The 27,800-nt window shown below is 43.2% G+C and overlaps 3 protein-coding genes across 3 annotated transcripts in view; 1 reads left to right on the forward strand and 2 right to left on the reverse strand.

Moving 5' to 3' along the window:
- LOC126522789 (ataxin-10) overlaps positions 1–18,949 on the reverse strand; it is a 35,509-nt gene extending 16,560 nt beyond the window's left edge. The window contains exons 1-4 of the mRNA XM_050171592.3: positions 18,706–18,949; positions 5,543–5,707; positions 4,462–4,541; positions 901–1,012 (exon numbers count right to left, since the gene is read on the reverse strand). Coding sequence (XP_050027549.1) covers positions 901–1,012; positions 4,462–4,541; positions 5,543–5,707; positions 18,706–18,815 — 467 coding nt within the window. The 5' untranslated portion in view covers positions 18,816–18,949. The remainder of the gene's footprint in view (positions 1–900; positions 1,013–4,461; positions 4,542–5,542; positions 5,708–18,705) is intronic.
- LOC126522794 (apoptosis regulator Bcl-2-like) lies at positions 8,852–18,698 on the reverse strand. The gene is made up of 2 exons (XM_050171607.3): positions 18,374–18,698; positions 8,852–15,314 (listed from the first exon to the last, which is right to left on the reverse strand). Exons 1-2 carry the CDS (start codon positions 18,438–18,440, stop codon positions 14,599–14,601), a joined length of 783 nt encoding a protein of 260 aa, XP_050027564.1. The 5' UTR covers positions 18,441–18,698; the 3' UTR covers positions 8,852–14,598.
- Positions 18,950–19,068: 119 nt separating the features above from the next.
- On the forward strand, positions 19,069–26,904 carry LOC126522788 (probable ATP-dependent RNA helicase DDX49). The gene is made up of 7 exons (XM_050171591.2): positions 19,069–19,217; positions 19,526–19,764; positions 19,885–20,079; positions 20,446–20,717; positions 23,863–24,017; positions 24,775–24,975; positions 26,598–26,904. Exons 1-7 carry the CDS (start codon positions 19,106–19,108, stop codon positions 26,852–26,854), a joined length of 1,431 nt encoding a protein of 476 aa, XP_050027548.1. The 5' UTR covers positions 19,069–19,105; the 3' UTR covers positions 26,855–26,904.
- The last annotated feature ends 896 nt before the right edge of the window (positions 26,905–27,800 follow it).

The following is a 27,800-nucleotide window of genomic DNA, read 5'->3' on the forward strand; positions in this document are numbered from 1 at the left end:
ATGCCGTTTTGGACCTGCGGTAACGGCAAAACGTCCGGAAAATCGGACGGCGAAGAGTTCTTGCGTCATAAATTTCAGACGTTCTGATGCATTGACTCTATGGGGTACATGGTGGTGCCGCGAAGCCGTCCAAATTATCGGGAATCCGGAAAGTCGGTCGTTGACTGTACACTGGCAACTCCTGCAGCTGACGACAGGGCGTCAAAGACGATTCATTACGATTCCTGTCTGTTACTCGAGCCAGCACTACCGCGACTTTCGACCCTTTCAATAAAATTACAGCTAATCTTCCCTGATAGAGGCACAAATTCCCTGATTTTTTCCAGACTACTCAAGATCTCTGAGAATTGCCGGTTTTCCCGGTTGGTAGACACCCTGTATATTACTGCATGTATAACATAGCTGCTTAAACCTCCTCAACAAATTTGCAGGTTCTGATGATGCTTTACTGGCTAACAGAAGCTGTTCACAAAAGTGCATATTGCAAAATGCTGTTAAGAATAAAAGCCCTCAGTTATTAACACTTCCACTGCAGCATGGGTCACTAATAAACCATCGTGGGTGTTGTCCCTGTGCAGCCATGTGGGTGCTTCTATAGTGTTCAAGCAATATCTCTGAAAAAAAAATCACTGGATAAAAAAAAATACTCTAGCTTCTTATTGGCTGTGTGGCAACGTCATCTCCCTGAAGTTGCAAGGTGCACAACTCATTGGTCGATCAAAAACACATTTTGCTGTTATGACATGCGACAGACTGCAAAGGTTGTGATGCGCCAGAATCGGGACCTCACAAACTGAATGGCCACCAGTGAATGTGTTATTTCCATGCCAACCACACATCCTAGTTTGCTTTGAATGGACAGACAATTGACCATAGGTATGCACAAACAGACATTCTTACATTTGGGATTCCTGTGCCATCAGCAATTCCCACACAAGGGTCTCACTGGACTGGTGACTACACACAAGGTTACCCAGGCACTGTAAACTGCATCGAAGCCCAACCACACACTCTGAAAGGAAAAAAATGCAAGAACAAGCAATGACATTGTTACATGGGTGCTGATAACTAAGCTTATCATGCAATCAAAGCTAGTTAATGAGCTTTGAGAGTAAACAGTTTTCCTCATATTTCATTATCTTTAAACCTTGGTCAGTAACTTTAGGGAACCATTTTCCAGGCTTGATTTGGTTGGAGAGTCACACTAAATATGAACACGGCTGACTGAACACTTCTTCCGCTCATCTTGGCAGAAAAACATTGACCTCGTGTCTTGTGAATGGCTGACACATACGCTTTCGAAATGTGTCTGCTTTGGCAAGCACCGATCGATACAGTTTTGGGCAAGTGAGGTCAGAGTAGAAAATCATCACCAGATTGGGTAGCTGGCTGTGGACAAGCTGCAAAAAAGCCACATTCAATGCTGACAAGCTGTGGCCTTGGCCTTTAATGGGAACTTGTGCACACGGACTGCATGTAGAATATTTGTAAAATGTAAAGTTTTGAGGAAAAAAGACAGGCTACCATAACTTCAACACTTTTAGATGCCAGTGTTTATTAAAGAAAATAAGCATGTTTTTTTAATAGGGACACACAAACTTCCTCAAATAAGCAGGCATGTCAGAATTCCAAAAGAAGGAAGCAAACCTTTAATTTTTTTAAATGTGTTTACACAGTTGTGTACAAAGCACTGCAGTGGCTACAAGTTTGCTTTTAGAAAGCAAAGAAGCAGTTGCAAGCATTAAAAAAAAATGAAGTAAGAAAGCATAAATGGCTTTCTGGTCTTAACTGTGTAATCAGCCACTATATCTTGTTCTAGCTGTGCCATTTTCACAGAAACATCCCACAAATGCGGCCCTGAAACTGGAACAGCTTGTTACAGAAATACTGACAGGTGGGTTAAACACCACCAGCTGCCCAACGTACAGAGATGAGCACTTTCCCCTGCACATCATAAACAATGATTTCATGAATGCCCCTGCTCTGTTATTGGTCAAATTATGCATTTCATAATCCTAATTATTCAATACAACATTTAATTGGCAATGTTACTTGCCTAGATTTTCAAAATGCGAATTTGTTTTCGTCTGCACCACCCACAGTGAGTGATGTTTCAAGCATGACAGACATGTCACTTCTGGCATCAGCAGTGTGAAAAAGCATGGCCTCCGAGATTGGTTTCCAGTACTCGCTGAGGGTTGGAGATACGATGTGGACATCATGATGGGTGCAGAAAAAGGCAAATACACATTTCCATTCTTGAACTCCAGGCAAGCAGCAGAGCCCAGTGTTACGTTGAACAATCTGAACCATGAAATGCAATTTTGCTGTGAAATCTCTGTTTTATGATGTGCAAGAAAAAGTTCCCTTCTTTGTTCCCAACTGTGTACAAAGCCCTTTCAAAGGTTCAGTAGTTCACAGGGAAAATACTATTAAAAATATGACTCTGTCAGTAAATGAAGGGCTGTGACATGATCAGTGTTGGAGTCATTTTCTTCAGTATCCTTTCTGCCTTTTTGGTTTAATCGGAAATAAGGCTAAGAATGCAACAACCAAACAATTAGGTCTCACCTTTAGATGCTGTCTCTTGTTTCATGATTATTATGTCTAATTCTTTTAAAAAAGCTATTTCACCAAACAACAATGACTATCATGCATGCATCTTTATAATGGGTGCTTCGAAAGTATCACATTTAGCATCAAGCACTTATACGTGCAGAAAGCTTGGAAGAAGTAAATGATATAGAGCTAACTATATGCAAAACAAAGAAATGCAACTAAAAATCTCAATCTTAGATGGAAAGCTGCAATGACCGGAGTTGCGCCCTCAATTCTGATGAAACAATCACGACTATCATGTGCCTTTACAATGAAGTACACAGAAAGCAGCAAAAAGAAAGATTACCAATCAGGCTGCTCCAAAAGGTATGACTTGTAAGAACAAGCTTTTATATGTGTAGACACTTTTGTGAAGAAACTAAATGCTAAAAAGCTAATTATGTACAAGACAAGAAAAGCCAATACAAATATCAATTCTAGATGGGAAGTTGCAATTCCTCCAGTTTTGCCTACAATATGTCCAAGATGTTTTCTTTGGAATAATGTTACTGTTTTGAATTGTGCTACCTCATGCTTATCCTATTCAGACCTAAAGAGAGTTAGTGAAACAGTAAAACTAGTTTATTATGAGCCTGAAAAACCCTTCATTTGGTCAACTGGCACAGGTACATCATGACTGCAGCATGTCCATGGGCATGCTGGACAAAGTTACATTTCACATGTTTTGTTCAGGTAAAATCCTCTCGCTTATGTTTGCCTAAAGACACAGATAAAGCATAATGTTGTGTGGCCTTCATTGGGTAGATAATCTCGTTCCAGACTGCAGTGTAACTTTTTGGCCTGTTGGACACACTACATGATTGTTTTACAGCGAAGCTGTATATGGCTAGCGTTCCGTGCATTTTTGTTCTCCGTGAACAAAAACTATCATCATCAATGGCTCAAACCCCCGTAAGCCTTCATGCTCCCATAAGCAAGCAAAAAATGCAATGGCTCATAGCCTCATATGGCAGAGGCTATAAGCATTCAGCAAAGTGAAGTGAAAAGTGCTTAAATTCTTTTCAATCACGCATACAACATACAGAAAAGCATGTCAAAAACTGTCATCATCAATGGCTCATACCCCCGTGAGCAATGGCTCATACCCCCGTAAGGCTCATATCCCCATAAGGCTCATATCCCCGTAAGCAATAAAAAAATGCAATGACTCGTATTTCCGTAATGTTCATGGCTACTCACTTTACATGTATTAGCTGCGATGACGCTACCCCTATTGTCATTTTCAGTGATTTCAACATGTATGTGTCGGTACCAATAAGGGAGCGGTTTACACATACTGTGTTGCAGACATATCCCTTGCGATGCCATACTGATCCTGCCCAACCGACCACCCAGCGGCATATGTGCATCGATTTGACATTATCAAAGAATGTGATTGCTGTTGAGAGTGACATAAAAACCGCCGATCAAGGCAATAAATGAGTATGCGTGCCTTTCGTCACAATGACCACCCATCAAGACAATAAACGAGTTCGTACCTTTGTTCAAAATTATGTGTCACCTCCGTGTAATGTGCTAAACAGCTTCGCTGGTCAACCACCTTCACAGGGTGGAATGGCTCACGATTTTTCATTGTCATTAATGATACTATGGTCTCACATGGAGCGGTATCAATTTTCTTGAAAATCAGTGGCGACAAGATGAATAAAATATACTGATAAATAGTGCCATATGTACTGGCTTCCAATTACAGAAATGTTTTGTTCACCCATCATTTTTATTTCAATTTTTAAAATAACAAAAGCCAACATGCACAGCGGTGAACATGAGGTCTGACGAGGATATACAAGAATTGTTGCAGTTACCAAAACAGCCACAGGAATAAAGCTGAAGATTACAAACCAGCATGGGATGCATCCTTGATGTGAAGCTCACAGAGGCCCTTCACCAGAGTCTTTAGACTTTGCATTAGCACATCATTCCTGAAATAAATCACATGGCATATATGGTATCGGACTGGCATTTTGCTATATTATAGCATCCTAAAGTAGACTCCCTTGATGCCTTTAATGCAAACATCACCACATTATCAACCCATAGACAACCTAAAAGTCAGGATTTGAACCAACTGCACAAGGATCCTACAAAAAAAAACGTAGCTATACAATGCCTTGGTGTTTGTCCATAAATTTAGTTTTAACTATAGTGTCCAATCCTAATTACATTTAAAGGGGAGAATGGGCTGCACAGTTAAATAAAATGTGCTCGGTATTACAGGGTCAGGGGAGTCTGTAGAGCTGAACAGGTTATAGCTTATATATCCATACATTTAGCAGACTTCTGCTAGGATTAAATACTGATAAGATAAAAATGTTTTCACAGTCCCTTTATGTTTGTCCCAAGGAGAGTCAGCCAATACGCAGAGAAAAACCCACACAAAGCAGGTACGATATTTCTTAGCAATGTCTTTTTCAATAAAATGCTTTTTTGTGTTTTTGGAATCTGTGAGTGGTCACCACTCAGGTCCCCACCCACGAATGCAAAAAGGCATCAGCATTGAAAAAAGCCTCGCTGCAAGATAGCGTCCCAGGATACAGCCAGGCTTATTGACAAGAATTGATCGTTTATGTCAACTTCAGTGAAAACTCCTTCATGGCAGCAAGGTCCGTCTTCAAGACATACAGTGGCGTACGAGCATGTGTAATGTGGATGTGGAGATTATGTGCTATAGTGACAAGCACGAGTGCACATAATCGCACAAGGCACATGTGATTACCTTGCAGTAAAAAAAAAAAAAGCCAGCGATGCATCTAATATTTATCTGAAGGATAGTCCATGCTGCCATGGTGAACGAGTTTTCACCATGCCGGAATTCTGATTTGCAGGTTTTGCGGTGAGGGTCTTGTAGTCCTTAGCAGCTCACTAGTGTCCCTATATCTAAACCAAAGAGTTAGCTGCGTAAGTGCAATGGATAAGAAAGTACCTGGTTGCAGCGGCCGCATTTCCGGGGGAACCAGCGAAAGCATTTCGCAAGAAGCGAAAGAGGTCAGCTATGGCCTCCCATTCTACGTCCTCGTCCCAAGTGGCAGCGAGATTCTGGGCAATGGCTTCCACAGAGCTCCATGTTTCGCTGGGCACAGGTTGCCCGCTGCAAATGCAGAAGTGCCACACAAGAGCTATACTTGCCTGCTCATGACATATCTGAAAATGTTGAACGTACATTTGGCATAAGTTCAAATGCAAACAAGTAAAAAAACGAAAAGAACACATTGCTGTGTTTCTCTGTTCATCAGCATTTCTAACGGTGGCTAAATTCAGGCTTCATAAGGTAGATTTGGGACTGCACTACACTTAGAAACTTGCTGCAGAGTGAGTGCACATCACACTCCCATGTAATTATGCTCAACTGGTCTTCTCATCATACCTTTCGTGCCCGTTTTGCGATATGTACATCCACCAATTTGATGCTATCTTTCCTGGATAAGTGAAATGAACTTCATAGGAATTTGTGTTTTCAGCAATTAACTGGCTACCAACTTTCAGGCAGACTGCAAAACATGATGATATGACAACACTATGTCATTGCGGCCAGTTTTCATATAGGCAGTAACTATGGCCATACCCATTGCACTATGCGGCACATGTCAGTTACCTAGTGTACCACAATATTACAGCTATGACAGAATCCAGTGGCACAAGTGCTGTTGAAAGTCAGCATCAATGCATAAGACCAAACATTCTGTTAATTTTCTGCTAAATGTTACCATACAAAGTAACACATTTTGTTTTCATCGTGGGCTGAAATTGCATGGCTGGATCTGAAATTCATGAGACAGATTGTGAGATGGCAATCACATATCATCTGTTGCCAATCCCTGTGGAACCGCAGGCTTTCTCTCTCACTGACAATACACATTACCATTCCTATGACATCAGTGACGAGTCATCCACAGAGGATGATCAACATGTTTTTGTGATATAATGATATCTATAGCTGTGCTCATATAAATATAACAGTACTGCATGGCTCAGTAGTTCCTGCATCAAACACCACACCTGTGTAAACGCAATAACTTTCTATGGGCATATACTGCATTACACACCAGACGATGATACATTGAGACAGAGCTGTCACCCTTAGCAAATTGGTTGGTTAGTAAAGCATCTTTATTTCAACAGACCCTATTGGAAGGGGCAGAGCTAGCCATAGTGCCTAATTATCAAGGAAGGTTTATTTGTCTTCTCTGGATGGCAGAATGGAGAAAAGGAGTCCTAAACAAGTTCATCAAATAGTGATTATGGTTTCATCAGTTCCACTGCACGAGGCTTGCTTTTCTGTCCCAACTGTAGGAGTGTATTTGTAACCTGGGGTGGTATTGTTGAGCTATCCCTTTCGGGGATACGATCACTTTCTTAAGATATTGTGTTGTATAAGATATGTTGAAGTATGCTGCCAACGGGCACGGTGCAAAGAGCTTCGCAAAGTGCCAGGATCGCTGTCGACCATATACTGTGCTGTGCTACGCCTTCCTGTTCCAAGCTGAGCAAAATCTCACGAAAGTGATGGCATCCCTGAAAATGATAGCTCGAGAATACCGCTCCAGTCCATTCACGCAAAAGGTTGGCACGTGGCGTGGAGGAGAGGGATTGTGTGTCAGCCAACACAGGGCTCTCAAACCCTTGCACTAACACACAGAGCTGAAAGCAAAGTCAGCACCAGTTTAAGTTTACACAAAGCATTTCCACAGTGACACACGATAATATGCTAAAAGTAAACTGGGGTGCATCCCATTAATGTGATGCGCTATCGTTATCATTCATCTAAGAGCAGTTCCTACCCACCATGTGTCGGTGATACGGCAACATGGAAAGAATGGTAGCCATCTGCTCCACCAGAAAGTATGTTAAAGAACTTGTGCTTGCGTGTTGACACAGCAGCATGGCATTACTTCTGTGCAACTTTATAAAAGCATAGATGAGGAAATTGTGTACGCATACGTGGATAAATATAGCCAATTAAAGACACCTAGCGCCAGTGCATTACACAGTGTTGGACTAATAAATAGAGCTTCAGAAAAAGAAAAGCTGCGGTGAAGAGCAGCTATATACAAGTCCATTCACATTCCATATTTCAACCACACTGAATGGCGATTGCCATTCAGTATAGATTGCTCAGGGACAGATGCAAATTCAGATGCTTGTTGAAAATTTGTTTGGGTGAGGATGGTTATGCTGGAAACAATATTGCTCGCAGTGACCATGGTAAAAAAATCTATAAGACAGCAGAGTTGTGTTACTGCTTTCTGCACAAGTTTCCCACAGTAAGAGTGACCTTGTCCGTTCGTTACTTTGCTTGAACATTCATTGCGAAGAACACTCCTATGTGGGAACTGAAATGTTCTGAATATTCTTCTACACTCCTTTCCAACTGAGGCTGGCATACACATTCTTATCATGCAAGCAATTGGTGCTAATGGCACAAAACGGCAGGGCAAGAGCATTAAAGGATCAATTTAGAGATAAGAAAGGCAATTTCAATTACCATCACTATGTATGCATAAAAAAGACGAAATTTTACGGATGCAATTTAGTCACGATATTTGTACACTAAGTAAGACCTTATACCTCCAAAGTAATGACAAGTAAACTTGGGTAGATGGTCAGATTGGAATCAAAGATGCAGTTTTTATCTTTCATCATTATTATGTCACCCAGATATACCTTTTCTGCTTCCAATAACTGCATGTATTGGCATCTTTTTGTGCGTACTAGCACTATTTTTGCCAAAGGTGAACTGCAATATCCAAGCAAGTGGAGCAAAGTGATAGCACTATCCTAGCTTTCGGTACGCATGAACCCAAATGCAAGTAACATATCTTGCTTATGGAGAAAGTGTATACAATTGTGTTGCAGAAACTGCTCAGTATGAAAGATCAAGGACAATGCTGAAATGTTCCTTTGATCTACATGCACCAAAGGCTTTTGCTGCTTTACCTAACAGCTACAAAGAAATGGCCACGAATTGTACAAAAAACAAACAAACTGAGGAGTCAAATGAATAAACATGGTTGTCCTAACTGCCTTGCACAGAGACATGATAATCGGAGCTAAATTGAGTTTAAAAATTCACTTTGTGACAAACCATCACTTAAGGAATGGCCGATACAGTGGCAAACATCACAATGAGACAGCAGCCAATGCGCCCGGAAATTGCAAACAACACTCAGATGTTCTAGTAATCTGGCCCAAGACTACCAGGCAGTGCTAGAGAATCAGTGACACACCAGTCAGATGCCAAAAAGTTTCTGTTTATTTGTGAAGACACTAAAGAGGATATAAAAAATAACATTTGGCATCATCCAAAGAAGGCCTCGCACAGGTTATCAAAACTATGCACCACACACGAAAATTGGCAGTGTAGCAGCATCCAGTAGTGGCCACCGCGTCTTGAAAACCCAGCTCGTGCACCAGACAACAGGCATACAATACTTGCAACAGTGTACATGTACAAGCTCTTAAAAAAGTGTAATCGCATACACAACATGGAAGTTACACAGTATATCCCCAGTATGTTGCCACGAATTCATCTGTCGCAGCAAAAAAAAAGTTGCTGCAGCAACTTCCAGTGAATGTCCCACGAAAGTAGTGTCCCACCAATTAAACAGAAATGATAAACGTATACATAGAGCATTCTGCAAGTTCCTCGCAAAGCAACTACCTTAATTTTTGCTGTCCAAATGTAATCCCTGACAAAGCTGGCTTACATATGGAAAGTTAATGCATAGGGAACACATCTGTCAGAATTGAAAAGGAATACTTGGCCAGTCTGAATGGTTTACATTATGTATATTAAAAGAAATAAAATGTAATAGATTTGTAAATGCAATAAATTTTGAAATACTACTAGTGTTGTACAGTTGTCGCCAGTTCTTTAGGGCGTGGATGGGCCCGCGTGATGGTTAGAAAAAGATAATTTCAAGAAAAAAATTTTGTTCTTGAAGCACCAGCCAATCGGAAAATGCATTCATATTTGCTCGTCTTTCTGCTTCAGTAAAATAATGTCTGCTTGAAATTTTGCGACGGTGAAAGTTGTGGAAGTGTTTCACGTTCGCCCATCATGCAGCTCTACCTGCGTAACCGCAGTTTAGGTTGTTTTGCTGAAATTCACTTCCAATTTTTCTGCCTATACCCGAGTTAACCCCTTTCTTTCCAGTAAGCACACAAACTTGGCAGGCACGCACACAGCAGCTACAGGCCGGTCCCATATGAAGCCGAATGCCACATTTAGTATTGCCTTCGGTACAAAACCATGCACATGATCTCAAGCCTGATCACTGATGAAGCATTTGGGTAAACACAAAGGCAAGCTTCCCATCACGACTTGCCACCACCACGCGATCAACCAGCGGCGACATGCTGTCATGGTCGTGCTGCTTGACAATGCCTAGGCTGTTAGGCCTAACCAGTGCTGTTTTGTCCTGTGTTGGCGAATGAAGATATTAGAGACCTTTAGTTTATGGGAGGCAAAGGTCTTGCATTCTGCTTGTACAAGCCAGCCACTTGGGTCTCGGCTAACCTAAGGAGACTTTGGGTTCATGGATATACAATTCACTTGCATCCCCTACTCTAAAACTCTTCCGACAGTTAGGTGCACGAGTCAATGTGACAAGATGTATTCGCAGTGGCTGCACAACACACACATAGTTGAAAAACTGCATCACTCATGAAAGCAAGGGTATGAGCGGTAGCTTAAATGACACCAACTTCATTCATGGACACCATCCTGGTGTCATCGCAAACACAGCTCATGTCCAAAAAATTAAGCAACGCACCATATGGCATCTGAAATTTAGCCACCTTATATGCATAGGTTTTGTGAAGAAGATGACAGTTCACCAGAGAAGTCCAAATAATCAGTCGGCAACTGTACTACTACTACTACTACTGTTAGTAACAAATTTTCAAACTCTAGCTGAAAGTGCAGCTAGAACACATGGTCAAGGTCATCAGGTCATGACAAAATTTACAAATGTAATAGGAGCTTAAAACCACTTAAGACCCACAGGCTGGTAAAGAGTAGAAAGCGCAACATCACTACACTAAATTAAGTTACATTGCCACAAAATATTTTTTTATGGCAAGAAGGCACTAAAACAAAAAGTGCCAGAAGGAAGGTGGCATAACAAAGGCTTAACAAAGGCATTTCTCGGGCGAGTCACAGTAGCACACCAAATCTTTAGCTATCTTGCACTGTTCTCACGCAACGAAAGTTCTTTGCTACTCAAAGACAGCCTTTTCAGTGTTTGTGGTTCCAAGTGGAAATGCATACTTCAGATGTCTATGCAGCAAGCACAAACACTGAAAAGCCTATTTCTGAGAAGAAAACTAGATCTATCACAAGCTCATCGCATGAAAACGCTGCAAGCTAGCTAAAGACTTGCTGCGTTAATGTGATTAATGCAAGGAAAGGTAGAGGCATTGCCAGAATGCTGCTCGGGAAACAAGATCGGGAGCGCAGAGAAAGCGTCTCCAACCTGAAAGCTTATGCTCTGCTGATTGCCGTCACTGGCTGCAAGTAGACCACAAAGATAGGGTGCTGTACTTCAACAGGGAGCACTGACAAAATGCTGTCAATGAATAGCATCGAGAAGTTTTTTAAGAAAAATAAAATTAACCAAGCTGCATTTTCTTTCTAGTTTAAATGAAAGAAATATTTTGTTACTACACTGTTTGCAAATAGTGCCCATAACTACTCAGAGCTGGTACAATGTTTTGACAGTAGTGGCATGAAACCCTGTTTTACATTAATGTTTTCTACTTGGTTAAGGGACGCTTTCCATATTTTAGGGCTCTACTCGACCACCTTAGATTTACATAATGTTTGCCTTTAGTATCCCTTCAAATGAGTGTCTCGTAATTCTACCTGCCGATAATGGAAGTGCGAAAATGACCAGTACGCATATCCAAGAGGCACCTAGCCTTTCCAGTCAGTAGAAATGGGATGGTACATGAACTTGGTGATGTTACTAACATTATTATCGTAACCAGCACACATGTTGCTTGTTCATTTAGCAAGGCTTCGGAACACTCGCAACACCAACTCAGCAAATGCAGTAGGAATTTCCAGTGCTGCTAAAAACACATTCTCACCCGCTGTGAGAATCGAAGATGTTCATAAATATGAAAAAAAAAAAAACATTCGCAATTAAGACCTTTACTTTAGGCTGCCAAAAATAAAACATTTCAAGGATGCATGCAAAAAACGAAAGATCGAAGAGAACAGAAACGAGGCTTCCACAGAGACACTTGTTCCGGGAAATCATAGGTGTATATAGAAGGGCTTGCTAAGTACAAAAGTTATTGCACGAGATAAGTACATTAGAAGCACCGCGCTTGGGCCAAACTTACAAAAAACCAAAAGAGTAAACAAAAATGTTTACAAGTCTATAAGTTTAGAAGTGATAGCGCTTTTGCTTATCACAGCTAAACGAAAGTAAATTGAGCCACAAGAGTGTTCAAGCAAACAAATAAAAATACATTACATGAAGACAGGGTGAGACACTTAATGTTTTAGCAAGTTTCTGTTGCAAGTCACGAAAGGCCTACATCATGAAACAATCTCCAAGAGCCCGAGCGTTCTCACAAAATGAGCAGCTGTGTGACCTCTTAATAATGCATAATACGGAGCTGATAAGGAGTGTTGAAAACAGCCAATCTCATAACTCTGGGCAGCATACATTTAAAACAACAGATTTAACGCAATGCTCAAAAATGGATGAAGGCACAGTACTGTTCTTTCAACTTCGCAACACTGCCAAATGAAAAACGTCATTCTTTAGAATGAAAAAAAAAGAATTGATAATGCAAATGAATTAAAAATGCAAGAATTGATAGGCAATGAACTGAGCCCATTGCAGGCATAGAAAAGTGACTGTTGCAATTCACACAGATGTTATAGCAGCTCATTACAAACAGATGTCAAACCACAAAGAAATCAACAAAACACTGCCCAGAGATCAATGCATAACTGTAGATCACTTCACTCAATCACCTCTACTAGAGCTTGACTAATTCAATTGCAGCCAGCAATCTGATTGTCTCTCAAGCGGCTTCATTGCGCCAATTTTGTTGCAGCAAAAGACTTCTGGCCCCTTACAGGCAGTAAAAGCACTTTGATGCAGTGGTTGCTTGTATTTAGTTAAGGCCAGGTCACAAACAGATAACTCGGGTGAAAGCTTAAGCCCTACAATCAAGCTGGAATTCTTGTTTCCTTGTCTTTTTGCATATAAGGGCACATCGGAATAGCTTTAGAAGTCTGGGGCACTGATTAGTCTGCAAGCCCATCTTAGACAAGGCATGCGTATTGCAAAATTCGTTCCCATGCTGAGAAACCTGCTTTGTTGGAGCAAATTGGTTTGGCCTAAACCTGGCTTAGACTGTATTGTGCGCAACTAGAAAAATGGCATATTATTGGCAAGGCAAGTGGGATACTTTAGATGCATGCTGAACTGACGTGCCTGGTGGATGCTAGATTTCTGCAGACACTAAGTCCTAAAAGATAATCAAGGGATAATTCAAACAAGAAAAGTATGTCGCCAAAGATGGCCACATAACACCAATAGCTGCACAACTGTGTCCTGCATTATTGCTGGCAATTTGCACTGCGGAAACCCTGCCAAATTAGTCTTCCCCAAGAATGCTACATGCAGAAATGCATGTGAGCAATAATACTTAAATTAATGCCTACAAGGTAGGCAATGAAAAATAAAGAAGATACTCTGGTACAACACATGCTTGTAGAAGAGCCAAGGATGAAGGTATGTAAAAAACTGACAAATCTACCTTCACAACGAATCAAAGCAATTAGTAAGAACACGCAATTAAGAGGGATGCGAGTTAGCAAAAGAGCTAGACAACTCGAACACTGTTCAAAGCATTTTACAAAAGGAGAGAACCCTCAGTCAGTTATTGATAGCACTGTCTACTGCTTTGCAAGTCTGACAGTGTCAAGAAAACGCGCACACACAGAAATAGCTACAAATATGGCAAAACATGAGATCTGAACAAAAAAATAATAATAATGATGCTGTACAAGATGCATCTTATATATTACACCTGACAAATACACAAGGACCAAACACTGGAAGTACTGGTTTGTCCAGTGAGCAACACAAGGGCCATACAAGGCCAGGAACCACGCTTGCCAACCTTGGACAAAAGGAATTTCCGGAATGGCACACATCAGTACATCACCCATGTCACACTTTGAGGGTAGTTCCAACTACTTGAAACTTTTGATAAAGAAATCAGATTCTGAGATGCACGCAAGCAAGAACGAAAGACTAAACTGCTTCTGATGAACAGAAGTGTTTGTTTGTCACACTTGTTGTTCAGAGTTTAACAATGTCTACTTAAACGATGTGAAACACATGATTAAATTACCACTAATTTTGTCACACTTCAAGTCGAAATGTAGGTCACCTCAGTCAGAAACAGACAGGGTTCTAAGGTTCTCTTTCCAGCACCAATTTTCAGTAGATGCTTTGATTAAATCAGCCAGAGTAGCATGGGTGACTTTTGAAGTGGCTTATAAAAAGGCAACCATCTTGCCTCCGGACCTATATCATTATCACAGCCCAAGGCACAGAAGCATAGTTCAATGGGAGACAAAACCAGCCAGCGTATCGATGCTAACAGGCAAAGTGCCTACATAAATAATGACTGCATAACAACATTCCTTAATGCAAGGAATGTCAACATGGCAGTGCAAAAGAACAAATGATGACATGCACAAGGAAGACTGCCTGTCCACCAATGCTTTGTCAATGTTTATGCCCACGGGGCAGCATGCGATGACAGCCATGGCAACAATCAACGATGGCACATTCCCGACAGTTTGAATGTACGACAAAAATCTCCTGCCAGTTTTGACAAAAGATGAGCAATTCGAGAACTGCAAGAAACAAAAAGAAAAGTTATGTGTCATCAGCAGAATGAGCAATAACATGTCCAAAGGCTTTCAAGAGCCAGCTCCTCTGCTCACCAGTTCTTCCAAATGTAAAATACAACACCCACGCACACAGCAAAGCCTGCGGCTGTGATGGCCAACTTGGGCAGGTAGTTTGTGAGCACGGCTTCCCATCCACCATGCTGGAGCACCCAGCAGCAGACGCGGTCACGCAGGAAAGCCCACACCCAGGCAACCACTTGCCATCGCAGCCCTCCCACAGAGCACCGGACAGACTTGAGGATGAGGTCGCTGCAGAAGAAGAAAAACGTGACGAGTCTCTCACGGCTGAACCCGTCTTCAAAGAGCTCGAGCATCAGTGTCATGAGGTTATCTCGTGTCAGGCTCGAGATGTCCAGCGAGTCAGCTTCCTGTCGAACACGTATGCGTTCCCTGCTCTGTGAAAAACGGTCGGCAAGAGCACGCAGCTCACGACCCATGTTGCGGTAGACGGGGTGGAGGGCCTCGGCCTCGGTGCGGCTGTGCGGAGTGCCGATGTCTTCTTCGTCGATGGTGTGACTGTACACCATGTCCCCGATGGACTCGCCGCCAGCTCCGGTGTCCATGGCTCCTTGCTGTGCCACCTGGTAGTCCACAAAAGAGCTGAGAAGCACTCTGCCTTCCTCCCGTGTCTCCTCGTGCGTGGGTGTGTTGCGTAGAAGCGGGAGGGGAATGCTCATCTGTGTCTGCAGAGGCAGCAGAAATGGTCGTTGTGTGCCAGTGGGAGTTGATCTGCCTCCGTTGGCATCTGCAATTACCAAGAAGGCCATCAGACATCCCTTGCGCAAATGTCTCATCTTCAAGACATATGCTCCTATGCATAGCTAAGTCATCTACACCTACATAAGTATTATCAATGCATAACAAAAAAGAGAAGAGCAGGGCACTTTAAAGGGCCCAGGTTACTAAACTTGTGTAGCAGAAAAACAAAAGGCAATACTACTGTAATACATTACATCTCTCTTGATAATAAACAGAGTTTAAGTATCGGGCTTTTCAGTTGAGAACCTAGAAAAAGCTCTCATAATCTTATAATAATGCATGCGTATTTCTACAGACTATGCAAGAAATATCTTATGGAAGTCGCAAATCTGAATACATATGCAGCACTGACGCACACACATAAGTCAGTCACTAAAACAACCAGGAATCAAAACCGTAATCCACTGAAACTGTTATCGGCAACCCTGACACTCGCAAGTGTCACGAAACAGGTCGATTTGCTAGCCAAGATACGGAAGGCAGATTATCGGCACAGGCCAGAAGCGGTTGAAGTGCAGCCCTATTTGAATATACTTGTGGCCATGGTCAGGCAGTCAAAGTACGATAAAGCATAAATATGTGAATGACTGTGCTAGTTTTCACAAATAAAAAATGCATACAGTTTTGATGAAATTACGAGTTCTTTGAAACTAAACCAGTCATTTACAGCAAGGCAGTGAGAACACACAAAGGCATTTAGGCTTGGAATTCCCGGGTTATGTTGAGGCACCCGAACAGCATGGTGCACTCTTTTTTCATGCTTTTTTGAGCAAGCCTACTGGCCATCCCCGCATTAGAAAACGGTTTTTACAGCCCCTAGGGCTTCCCATTTCACAGCCCCACTTGCTGAATGCTCTCAAGTAACCTCAACCCAGTTCCATACTTAAGCATTTTGGAAGCCTTATTGAATTGTCACAACACATCTTTGCATGAGATTCCATCACATAAGCAACTGTTCTGCTGAGCAGAATTCCTTGTAAATAATAATAAAAATCAATGCAGCCTTTCCATGCAACAATTATTTAACATCAAATAACGAATATTCAATGCCAACTCATGGGAAACCAAATAGATGCCCAAACATAGAAATAAAGATGAACAAGAACTTGCAGGGCTTTAACGAAGGCAGCAAAGGGGCAAAAGGTCAGCTGAAAACCACACCCCCAAAAGCAAACCCTACCTATGTGCAGAGAGACTACAGGAAAAGTGGCACAAGAGAGTTGCAGCCCTTTTGACATGTGCTCGTGTTGCAAAACACTTACTCCACAATGCCATGCGACGGATACGAGTGCGACAGGCGCCTTTCGTGGAAGTGCCAATGGAAAGCTCATCACCACTAACGTGACTCTGAATCACTGCCACAACCTGCTCTCTTTCCACAAAACCTTGGCTTTTGGAATGTGTTTCACAGCTTCCTTTCTGAGTAAACAATGCAGGGGGGGGGGGGTGGCTTGAGAGAATACTAATCTTGGCTCGCTTGTTGCAAGCATAATGAGCAGTACATTAACATGACGAAACAAAAGCAAAGAACTTATTCGTTCTTGCCTCTGCAGGTTAACACAATAATGTGATCATTACATGCACTATCCCACAATCATTACTTTTGTTGCAAAAGGCAATGCACTAAATGAACAAAAGCAACATATTAACCCCCCTCCCCCCCCCCCCCCCCCCCCCCACACACAACCACATGCGTTTTACCGACATTAACACCATATTTTCTAAAAAACACAGTGTAAATACTATTCAAGTTCGCTTTTGAACCCGTGTAAACTTCCTCGCACTCCTACAATGAATTTATATAAATGCCTTGGGAAGTGGTTGAACATTTGAAAATTAGGGGGGGGGGGGGGGGGGGGGGCGTGAAACACTTCTTATGTCAAGGAGCTTATGGCACATTGGAGTATCACATTTGAGCTAATGATGTCTGCGGGGAATGTCAGTCCAAAGTGGACAGGAAGGAATTGACTACGTAGACGTCGGCCAAAGGGTAGCAGAAACAACGGCAGTGCCCAAAGCGATAACGCCTCCAGCAAATTCAACCACCTGTTCACGGCGATATATCACAAACTCGGAGCTTGCGTCGCACCAAGATCTTTACCTCTCCTGACCCCCTCCCACAACGACCGCTGTCCAACAAACAGGTCTCACACAACCCCCCCCCCCTCCTCACCCCACCCGTCTACCCTGCGGAGCAAAAACCAACCAAATCTCCAAAGGCCTCGACAAGGGAGCCATGCACCAAGCGCATCCCCGCAGAAAAAAAGCACGTGCTCCGATGACTCCTCTCACTTCGCCGAAAGCGAAGAAAACAAAAGTAAACAAAGAATCCACCTCCTCTACTCCCGCCGCGCAATCAAACATCGCCGCAAGCAATGCTGAGAAAAAAAATAAATAAATGAAGGATAACGCGGTGGTCGGGAGGACAGGCGGCAGCGGCGCCTGCGCTTCCAGGAATACGCAGGGCCCGATTGTTCGTTAATACGCAATCGAACGAATATACGGAAGGGCATGTTGCATCATGTCCGCGAAAGCGGGCTGCGGCGGCCCTCCGAATTCGCCCGTTACCCTCACTTCCCGCCCCCTCGCACCCGAGAGGAACTCGACCGAGCGTGAAATAACGCGCCGCCGGAGTAAAAGGTGCATGAACTGCGTGAACTCCGAAATGAACTGACTCACGTTGCAGCCGGCGCCAGGTTCATCACGCGAGATGTCCGGCTTTCCACCCGTGCACAATGCGCGGTTGCAACAGGTCGCGGCACGCGGCGTGCCAAGGGGTTAAAGAGGCGCGGGCAGTAAACAAAGCGGTAAAATGATGCAGATCAAGCGGGCGTTTTTGCTACTTTTCGGGGTGCATGCACAAGCAAATGGCACAAGAATTAAAATGCAAGCAGTGATAATGCATAACAAACAAACAACGCTGCAGGTGCACCGACATTTCGGCCCAGGGGCTGGAGAAAGCGCAGAGATCCGAGGGGTGCGGCTACGTTGCAGTGCGTGTGATCGGAGAATAAAGCGTGCATGCAAATTGATGACAATACGTACCGCCACTGTTGGCACTGCTCGACGATGAAGCGGAATCGTCAGAAACCTCGACCAGTTTTCTTGCCATATTCTTCCAGTATAAGCGGTACAAGTTCTTTGGGCGAACAAGAATACGTGCACGAAGTTAGACCAATAGACAAGACAAAGCTAGGAGCCACACGATGGCAAACGCCGCAGTAGCTGCACAACAGTAACTGAGGCAAGCCGTCTCGTCCGCTGGTGGTGGTCTCCAAGGTGGTGTATGAGTCATGCCCAGACCAGCGGCGGCTCCCGCGAATTCCGAAAAACGATGTTCGAGTGTCCGCTAGCGCAGACCAGAACAAAGCACAAACCTGGTCCGCAGGGCGGCTAGCTCTTGGAGGCTGCTGTGCAGGTGAGGGGCAAGCAAACAAATAGGGTCTCTGTTAGCTTTCTTGTCACCAGCAAACGTGCCCTCGCTCATGACACTGATCGTCGCCGACGAAAGTGCACTGCAACTTGACCAGACTTGCTTGCGCTGCAGCCGTTCCCCTTACCACTCTCCCTTTCCACTATATACAGCGGGTAGCGTCGTTGGTCGCAGCGTGCCGCGGAGGGCGTGCAGGAGTGACGCATGGCAACAAACAACGGAAATGTGCATTGGTTGCAGGTGGCAGCACTAGACATACCCATGTAGGCGTCTCTAGCGCTCTAGCTTTAGCGCAGTCTCGGCATGATCTCGTAACATTTGTCCACGTCTATGCCTCTTTCAACATGGCCGCCCCCAGTAACGATGGCACGATGTCCACTGTCAAACACCCGAAAACTGCGAATTTTGCGGACCTCAAACTTAACAAGTGGATAATCGACCAGCTCGAGACATTAGGTATGCTTGGTCGTGATACTGTAGTAGTAGATGTCGTTAAACTGCCGGTCTTCAGCCATCTTGGCAGCTAAAGTAATGCTTACATGATGCCGATGCTCGAAATACGCTCCCAAATGTCGCCTGTCGTTTAGTTTAATCTTCAGAACACGCGAAGTTTATGTTTAACATTAAACAGCTTCAGAACTGTTCGTATGCCGTAGTCGAATGTCAGCACGAAGAGCAGCGGATGTGCTTGCAGTTTCAAGTATTTATTTCCCTTCCGATGTAATCGTTCCATTACTTCCATTCTCTCACCTACCACTTCTCAGGTATCAGCAAACCTTCACCAATCCAGGAGAACTGCATTCCTGTCATTTTGAGCGGGAAGGACTGCATAGGATGCGCAAAAACTGGCAGCGGAAAAACGCTTGCCTTTGCGCTGCCAATTCTTCAAAAGCTTTTCGAAGATCCGTACGGGATCTTCGCACTTGTTCTGACTCCTACTCGTGAACTAGCATTCCAGATCTGCGACCAATTCAAGGTTGTCGGCAAATCAGTTGGCTTGAAGGTAAGAAACGTACAAGAGATGCAAGTGCGGTGCAACACTGCTTTCTTTCATCCTAAACCAATGCTAGCCATAGCTGAAAACAGAGCACGCGAGTATATATATTTTATTTTTATTTTCCAGGAATGTGTCATTGTCGGAGGCATGGACATGGTGACGCAGGGACAGATTCTGGCCGAGAGTCCCCATGTTGTTGTGGCCACACCAGGCCGATTAGCTGACCACCTGGAAAGCTGCAACACGTTCACTCTCAAGAGAATTCGTTTCCTGGTGTTGGATGAAGCAGACAGGCTGCTTGAAGGTCATTTCAATGAACAGGTTTGTGCACCTTGCAAGGATCCCAATGCTTTGACTTTACTGAGGCTTCTAAATGCATGGTGTTATGTGATGCTGTGAAAATGATTCCTGTATGAAGCCTTGAAACTATCAATGTGCACGATGGAAAGAAAACATGGCTTGTAGCTCTTCAGTGAAGTAGTTAAAGAGTAGCTTGTGGCTCTCATACACATATTCATTTGTTAGGATATGAATGCATTACAAATGGCCAGAAGAGCTAGGTAAAGTGCTGATACATTGCATACCAACATGCTCTAAAGGCTTAAGTCGTGCAAATGGTTGTGTTGTCAAATTTTATGGTATGAAGCTTTGTGTCTCTTATCTCTTGCTTTATTTTGTATTACACAGCTTAGGACCATATTTGCTGCACTGCCCAAGAAAAGGCAAACATTGTTGTTCAGCGCCACCATTACAGCCACCTTAGAAGAACTTCGCAATGTTGCCATGACAGATCCTTTCTTCTACACGGCTCCCTCTGACGTGGTGACAGTCGAAGAACTTGACCAGCGTTATGTCCTGATGCCAGTTTCTGTACGAGAAGCTTACCTGGTGCACATTCTGAAGAGGTTTCTCGACTCCATGCCTAAGGGCTCCGTCATTATCTTCACAGGCACTTGCAAGTATGCATCCTGCTGTCTTACAGACATTTGAAGGAATGAATGTATGTTGTTTATTGGCGCAAGGGCCATTTATGGCCAAAGAGCGCCATGCCAGTGTTAGTGACTTTGCAGTGGAGTGAACAGTTCTACGAAGTTGATGTGACGTGGCTGTAAAGGGGCCTTAAAAATAGTCGCTGTAATGTGCATAAAATATACGTCTAATTAGATTATGGCGATGATTGATGACGTGTACTATGACGTGGTCTTACAGACATTTCCTTGCTTCTCTTTGTAGAGTTAACGTGTTATTTCAGATGTGCATGAAGATTTACTAGGTAAAGTTTATGTGTGTGTATATGCGCCTTTTTTGTCCTTGTCTAGTTTGAGATATTTAATATTGTCAAATTTTCAGCTTAATGGTGTGCTCGTTCTAGCTACATTCATACCAAAAAGAGCCTGCTTTAGTTTTTCACATCTTGGTACCAATAGGGTGGATTCAGTGACAGTTGGATGTCCCATTTAGATGTGTTACAAGGCCTTTGCAACCACTGAAAAAATCGTACACAAATCGAAGTTTGGATGAGAGGAAAAGGAGCCTCATAACTGTTGCTCACATTTAGGAATTGGCAAAAGAAGGATGATGTAATAATACAATGTTAGTGAACATGTATATATACGATACGTCATCAAAGGAGCTGCCACTGTTGCAAAATATCGAGTGGGCATAGATTACATAGAGTTGGTTATACTCTTATGTCTTCATCATACACATCCAATGTGCACTCACTAACATATATTCTGTACTTGTCTGATGAGTGAGTGAGTAAACATCTTTATTAGACTAAATGAAAAGAAAATTATAAGGAGCAGCCATCTTTATAAATCATATGCAAATTTATTTTCTGATTCTTCAATTGTTTCTTTGCCCGACAAGGGTGAAGTCGCATGCCGCTAATCTCTATGGATGCTTCGGGTGCCTGCATGGAAGTTGCCTAAATAAATTTCTTTAGCATTTACACTAGTGCACTAGCAGTGCTGATGAAGTATTGTAGTGAAGCATAAGTTTTTTGAGCTAACATTGTCATTGCCTCATAGCTGAGTTTGCCTTTGATATTGCAGACAGTATAATCACAACCAAAGTGATCCCACAAAGGCAGCGATGGGCGATAGCTGGTATTATGGTACCGAAAAGAAAGTTAAACAGAAGAATAATGCGTGCATCCGTCCTGTAAACAATGCGACTCGGCTACAGTGAAATATGAAGGCATACTGACTATGCCACATATGTAGTACTATGCCATGTAGTCCTAAATTAACATGTTTGTTCTGTGAGAATAATACATTGGTTGCAGCTACTTTAGAAATGAAATTTCTGCAGAAGCTATTGATGATGATTGCCAACGTAAGTGAATAGCCAAATGCTTCAAAAAAGCTGCTCGCTTTACTGATGGAATGGTGCACTTGATGGTATATTTTTGTCGCAATGAGGATATTTAGGTTGTGCTTGTTGTACCATAGCATTATTTCGTGGAGAACATAGCTGCAAGATTTAGCGCTTGGAAATGAATGCGACCAGCTACTCCTGCATGTGAGGGCATGCACTCTATGCGTCGGCGCAACGCCCAACCTCTGACCACGAAAATGGACACTAGGGCCAGAGAAAGCTATTCACTTTAAAAGATATAATAAGACTTCATCAATTTAAAAACTTGGTGCCACCATAAACTATGCAGGCTGTTTCTGTGCATCGTTCTGGGCTATGCATCATTGCCGTAGCAACAAGGTATCACAGTGACAAGTTGTAGCAGCAAGTCATGAGAACAAACCCTTACTGCGATTAACAGTGGCACTGGCATTCTGCGTTAGTGGTCCTTAATAACAACTTCCTGTTATTCTGAGAATATTTGAGCTCTCAATTTCCTTTTCTTAATTTCCTTCCCTTGGAATGCATGTTTCAGGCGAGCTGCTGAAAGAGAGAGAGACTTCAATAAGCGCTGGAGAGTTTATCCTACCCAAATTATTGAAATGCTAGGTACTTCAGAGCCATAGAAGTAGAATATGTCATTAAAGCTTCATGTTTACTCTATGGTAGTAAATTGTCAATATGCAGCCAAACAACTGAGTGTGTTCAGTTTTTGTTTAGATGATGTTATTAGGTGTTCTCGTTCCATTAGTTCTGTTTAAATACATAAACAACATCTTCAAGCACAGGCTTCTCAGTGTGATTTAATTGGATAAAACAATCCTAGTGTTGGGGTGGTTAAATAAATTGCTTTGGATTGATTCTAGGATCTCTCAGAATGACGAAAACTTTATCAAATCACTTCATTTTGCTTATGCTGTAGTCATATTGCTTGCCGCAGGCTCTGTTGCATTATCGTATTAAATCTGTATCCTGCTCTGCTCAAACTCCTGCCGTTAAAGGGGCCGTGAACTGCTGTTTATCGAAGTGGAGAAAGGCATTCGAAGTGAAAATAGGCTATTTCAGTAATACTTTGTCACAAAAAGCACTTCAATACGTTCAGCAGAAGCGGAGTTATTGGCAATTAAACACGGCCTCAATTGTGCTCCCGTTCCTTCTTCAATGCCTTGCACTGTGAAGGCTACGGCGCAGTGGGGCGGGCTCACAACGTCCACCTTCTAAATGTCCCCGTGGTGCACAGCTCAAATTTCATTTTGGATGCTAACTTAGACGCCACGACTTCTGCCTTTGGAGCCTACGACGCGCTAAACACGAGCCAAATGCGGTTGTCCTTAGCGAGCTGCAATACGCTTAGCCAATGGACTCGTGGTGGTGCCCCACAGCGGCCGCAGTATCTACGCCACGTAGCCGACCGCAGCTCAGTGTCACCTATTGGCCAATAGCAGCTGTCTAAGGGAATAACGAAATAAATTGGCCAGAAGAGAGTGAGGACAGGGCCTTCTGTTGAAAAGATAGCATTTGAGAGAAAGGTGACTTCGTGATCCGCTTGCTAGCTCAACACGTACGCCAGCAAAACTTGGCTGAGATGTTCACAGCAGCGTATGCTTCTCACAGACTATGTTATTTCACCAAGCCCGAGAGGTGGTTCAGGGCCCCTTTAAGATTAGTAGCAGTGTTTCAAGCAAATGATCTCGGATATATTTGTGAACATTAAGTGATACTGGTTCTCTTTACGCATTTCAGAGGGTGCCAGGTACTTTCAATCGCCTTGAAGTCTCTCGGCTTTCCAAATGCACCCCTGCATTCTCAGATGCCACAGAGAGAACGGCTTGCTTCACTGAACACATTCAAGTCGAATACAACTCGTGTGCTTGTAGCCACCGATGTTGCCAGCAGAGGTACCCTCACTGGGCTTGTACTTTTTCTGTTCCTAGCATTAACCATATAACTTAGATTACTCAGGTTCTTTGCGTTGACCATTTTTAAAATAGAACTCCAACTGCTTTCATGATTGGTTCAGTATGTCTAGCGCAATGGGGCTTCGCTGTGCCGTCCATTCTCAAAGGCCATAGTACCAGAATTGTGTTATTCTGTCACTTGATGTTGCCACTACCTAATTAGTGATGAATTTATTCCCCCTTTTTGCTCTTGTTGGATATGCTTGTTAACTGTGGTGTCTAAAGAGACATGAGACAATACATTGTATTTAGAAGTATGTAGGAATATTTAGTGTTGGAAATATGTTTTGATACAGTGGTGTCATTTTCTCTTACCAGATGGTGTCACTTCCCAATGAGTGGTGAAATTAGTTTTTATTCTTTTGTTCAGGACACTACCTAGTTGCGACATCTAAAGAGATACAGTAAACCACCATTGTGTTTACAAGTGTGCAAGAATGTTCAAGAAAAGTGACTCTAGAAGTTGAAGGGAAAACCATCTGCTTTTTGGAATGAAGCTACATGCATGTGCTTCTTGCTGCGAGTACAAGAACAATAGTACTAGGATAAGTTGTTTATGACAGTACTGTCTATTGACTACACTGTGTTTATTCAGCATGTTTGAAAAGTGCCGCTGGGCCCCTTTAAAAATACAGCATTCAAATTTGTCGTGCTACGAATGGCAAAATTGGAATGCAACCTAACAACTTGCCTGCAGGTTTGGACATTCCATCTGTGGAACTGGTGCTCAACCACAATGTGCCTTCAGCGCCTAAGGACTATGTGCATCGTGTGGGTCGTACAGCACGTGCTGGCCGTGGGGGAAAGGCCATCACTCTCGTAACTCAGCACGATGTTCGCCTTGTGGAAGCCATCGAGGCACTTATCAAGACTAAGCTTGCCCTTCAGCCTACAAAGGGTGAGAGCAAGGTTTCGCCTACCCGTTATTCAGCTAGACTGACTGATGTGTCCATCCATGAAGATTGGCAATATTGGTGACTTGCAGAATGGCCCCTGTCACACGTCCTCATTTTCAAGCTAGTACTGCATGCAACGCTACTGATAGTAGTTGGGGCCCTAGTTCTGACTTACAGGTGTTCTGAAGCAGGGCAATTTTTTGAAAGTTGGGAGCTTTGCTGTACTCCGTTTCATACATATGATGCAATGCTACAAAGGCTAGAAGAGAGACTTCTCTGACTGTTTCGCATCTGCGATGAAATAGTAGTGCGTCTCATATGAAAGAAAGATATTTGGGACTCACCATGTAATTCGAAGTAAAATTTAGTATAGTCCTTCTGCAGAAAAAAATAAAGAAAACGCTACATATTTATTACATGAAAAGTGTCAGAGAACTAAACCTATTTGTCACCATACAAGCAGAGTAACATGTTTGTGGTATCCGGCAGCTACAACACATCACTTGTGCTGCGATCAAAACGTAGCATGTCGCCTACTAGAAGCAGAAATATATGCAAGTATTGTGTGATCTGATGTAAACTTCTGTCCACAAGTAGTAGTTGGAATATACGACATACTTATTTCCTAGGAAATGTTGCAAATAAAAAACGACTGCGCTTCAAAGTATGAGAAGAAAGGCCTCTATGGCAGCGCTACTTGCATAGCTACCGCAGCGTTGCCTGCTATGCATGAATCAGAGTATAATCATGACTTGGAAGTGCTACAGAAAAGATTGCTGAAAAGCCACTTTACGTTCCCTAGGTGCTATACATCCAACCTGCAGCCCATTGCCCTCTTATTGTACTTGTGTTGAGGGTGTGTTAGAAGTGGGGAAATGCAGTTTTTGGGGTGGATTGTATTCACAACTTCAACTGCATTGAATCAATGTTGACGTTACCACCTCACCTGACCCACACACTAAGGAACTGCTTGCTCAGCTAGATTGAAGCTTTGTTTGTAGATATGGTCGGGTCATAGTTGCTGGTAGCAAGGTGAAATGCATTCTTCTTCAGCAGTAACTGTTATGTGCTGTTAATTGACTAACGACAATGACAGGTAGCAAAATGAACTTCACATTAGCTTTTAGCTATAGCAGAACATTTGTTTATTGATAGGGTCAGGCCATGATTACTTGTAACAAGGTGAAATGCATTCTTCTGTACAGACAGATGCTATGTACTCTTCCATGGCTTGAGAGGATATAGTGTTATGTTCCCACAGAATAATCAAAAAGGCCCTCACATTGTTATCACAGGTGTATTAAAAGTTACATTTTATGGTACAGAGGGCTTGATAATATGCCACAGTTGTCACTGTGGCTATGTACTACTGCATATAACATAGGACCATGGAGGTTGTTTGTGAGCATTGAATTACACGCAGTTAGGCACATGAAAAATTAATGTCCATCCCAGCGGCTTCCAGCTACTTTGCCACCATGCATGCACAAGAATACTTCGCTAGGCCAATCTAGCCCTTTCTAAGATACTGTGGGTACACAAAGGACTTCACTGTTTTCTTTCTGGTTGACTTGTGACAAATAATGTATCTTGACTTGCTTCTTTTGTCTTATCCTCTCAACAGAATCGGAAGTACTGAAAATACTGACACAAGTGTCGGTGGCCCTGCGAGAGGCCGAGATTCGCCTGGACGAGCAGGACTTTGAGGAACGCAAGTTGATCAACTGGCGAAAAAAGCTCCTTCTACAGGGTCTCGATCCCGATGAAGTGGAGGCCAAGAAGCACAAAAAGCAACAGCAGCGACTCCTCCGAAGGAAACGAGAAGGAAAAAGACTAGCACAGGCAAAAGGAGCCCACAGGAAGGAGTCTGTAGAGACGTGAATGCAATAAAAATGAATTATATTTGTTGTAAATAAAAAAATACAGATGACCATACTGTGTTTTCATCTTCTTTGTGTAAAAGACAAACCCTAGAATGCGGGGGAAGGGGGGTATAGAAGGCCTGTAGCGTTAGCAGAGGACTGTGGCATAAGGCCACACAAGCAACTTTCTGGAAGGCCAGAACACAAGAGGCTGCAGTTTCACCCGAAAAGTAAAGCATTGATAGTGATAGCAAGGGTTAGCGTTGCGCTTGAGCTCCTCAGATGGTCTTGTAACAATACACAGGGGTGACCTAGCATGACACAGCGTGAAAGGCAACTGCTTCTGAACAGCAGAAATACCGCCCTGGCAGCCACCGGGTGTTTCACAATGGTGGCGTAATGAGGTGTCACCGTGTGACGCCAGTATACGCCACCATTGCATGATTGACAGCAAGATGCGCCTCTCCATCCCAAGCGTTCTGTCAGCTTCCGTTCCCAATGGCATCCACACGCTGATCCCACCATACCCGTATGCTAGAATCCTCGGAAGACTTTCCCGAGCTTGCGAGGCCCTGCAATTTAAATCGGCTACTCAAGCAGAGTCGTCACGCGTGTTCCACCACTCCCAGCTCGTTCACACCGCCTCTTCGGTGAGTGCCTGGCGATTGCTAACGGGAGTTCGATCAAATACTCCAGCTGGGCATTACTTGTCCTTCATCCAGCAGTTGGGCCTCCCCACTTTACCTTGTGCCCAAGAGAAAGAGTCTGTGTAAAATGCTTACATGGTCCATGATAGTTATCCCCTTCTACACATCCAAGATTTCACAGGCCACTTAGAAGGATGCAAGATTTAATAAAGTGGACCTCATCAAGGCGTACCACCAAATCCTGATGAGGTTGCCGATATCCCGAAGACGGCCATTACTACACCCTTTGGGCAGTTTGAGTATGTGCACATGTCCTTT

Source organism: Dermacentor andersoni, chromosome 6, assembly GCF_023375885.2.
Source record: "Dermacentor andersoni chromosome 6, qqDerAnde1_hic_scaffold, whole genome shotgun sequence".
NCBI classification, from domain to species: Eukaryota; Metazoa; Arthropoda; class Arachnida; order Ixodida; family Ixodidae; genus Dermacentor; species Dermacentor andersoni.

Bases quoted from the DNA above. Each gene is read 5' to 3' on its own strand.
- LOC126522794 (XM_050171607.3), bottom strand. From the start codon at position 18,440: ATGGCAAGAAAACTGGTCGAGGTTTCTGACGATTCCGCTTCATCGTCG. The intron at 15,315-18,373 runs GTACGTATTGTC...TGGTAATTGCAG, and splicing joins GAGCAGTGCCAACAGTGGCG to ATGCCAACGGAGGCAGATCA.
- LOC126522788 (XM_050171591.2), top strand. From the start codon at position 19,106: ATGGCCGCCCCCAGTAACGATGGCACGATGTCCACTGTCAAACACCCG. The intron at 20,080-20,445 runs GTTTGTGCACCT...TGTATTACACAG, and splicing joins AAGGTCATTTCAATGAACAG to CTTAGGACCATATTTGCTGC. The intron at 24,976-26,597 runs GTGAGAGCAAGG...TCCTCTCAACAG, and splicing joins TGCCCTTCAGCCTACAAAGG to AATCGGAAGTACTGAAAATA.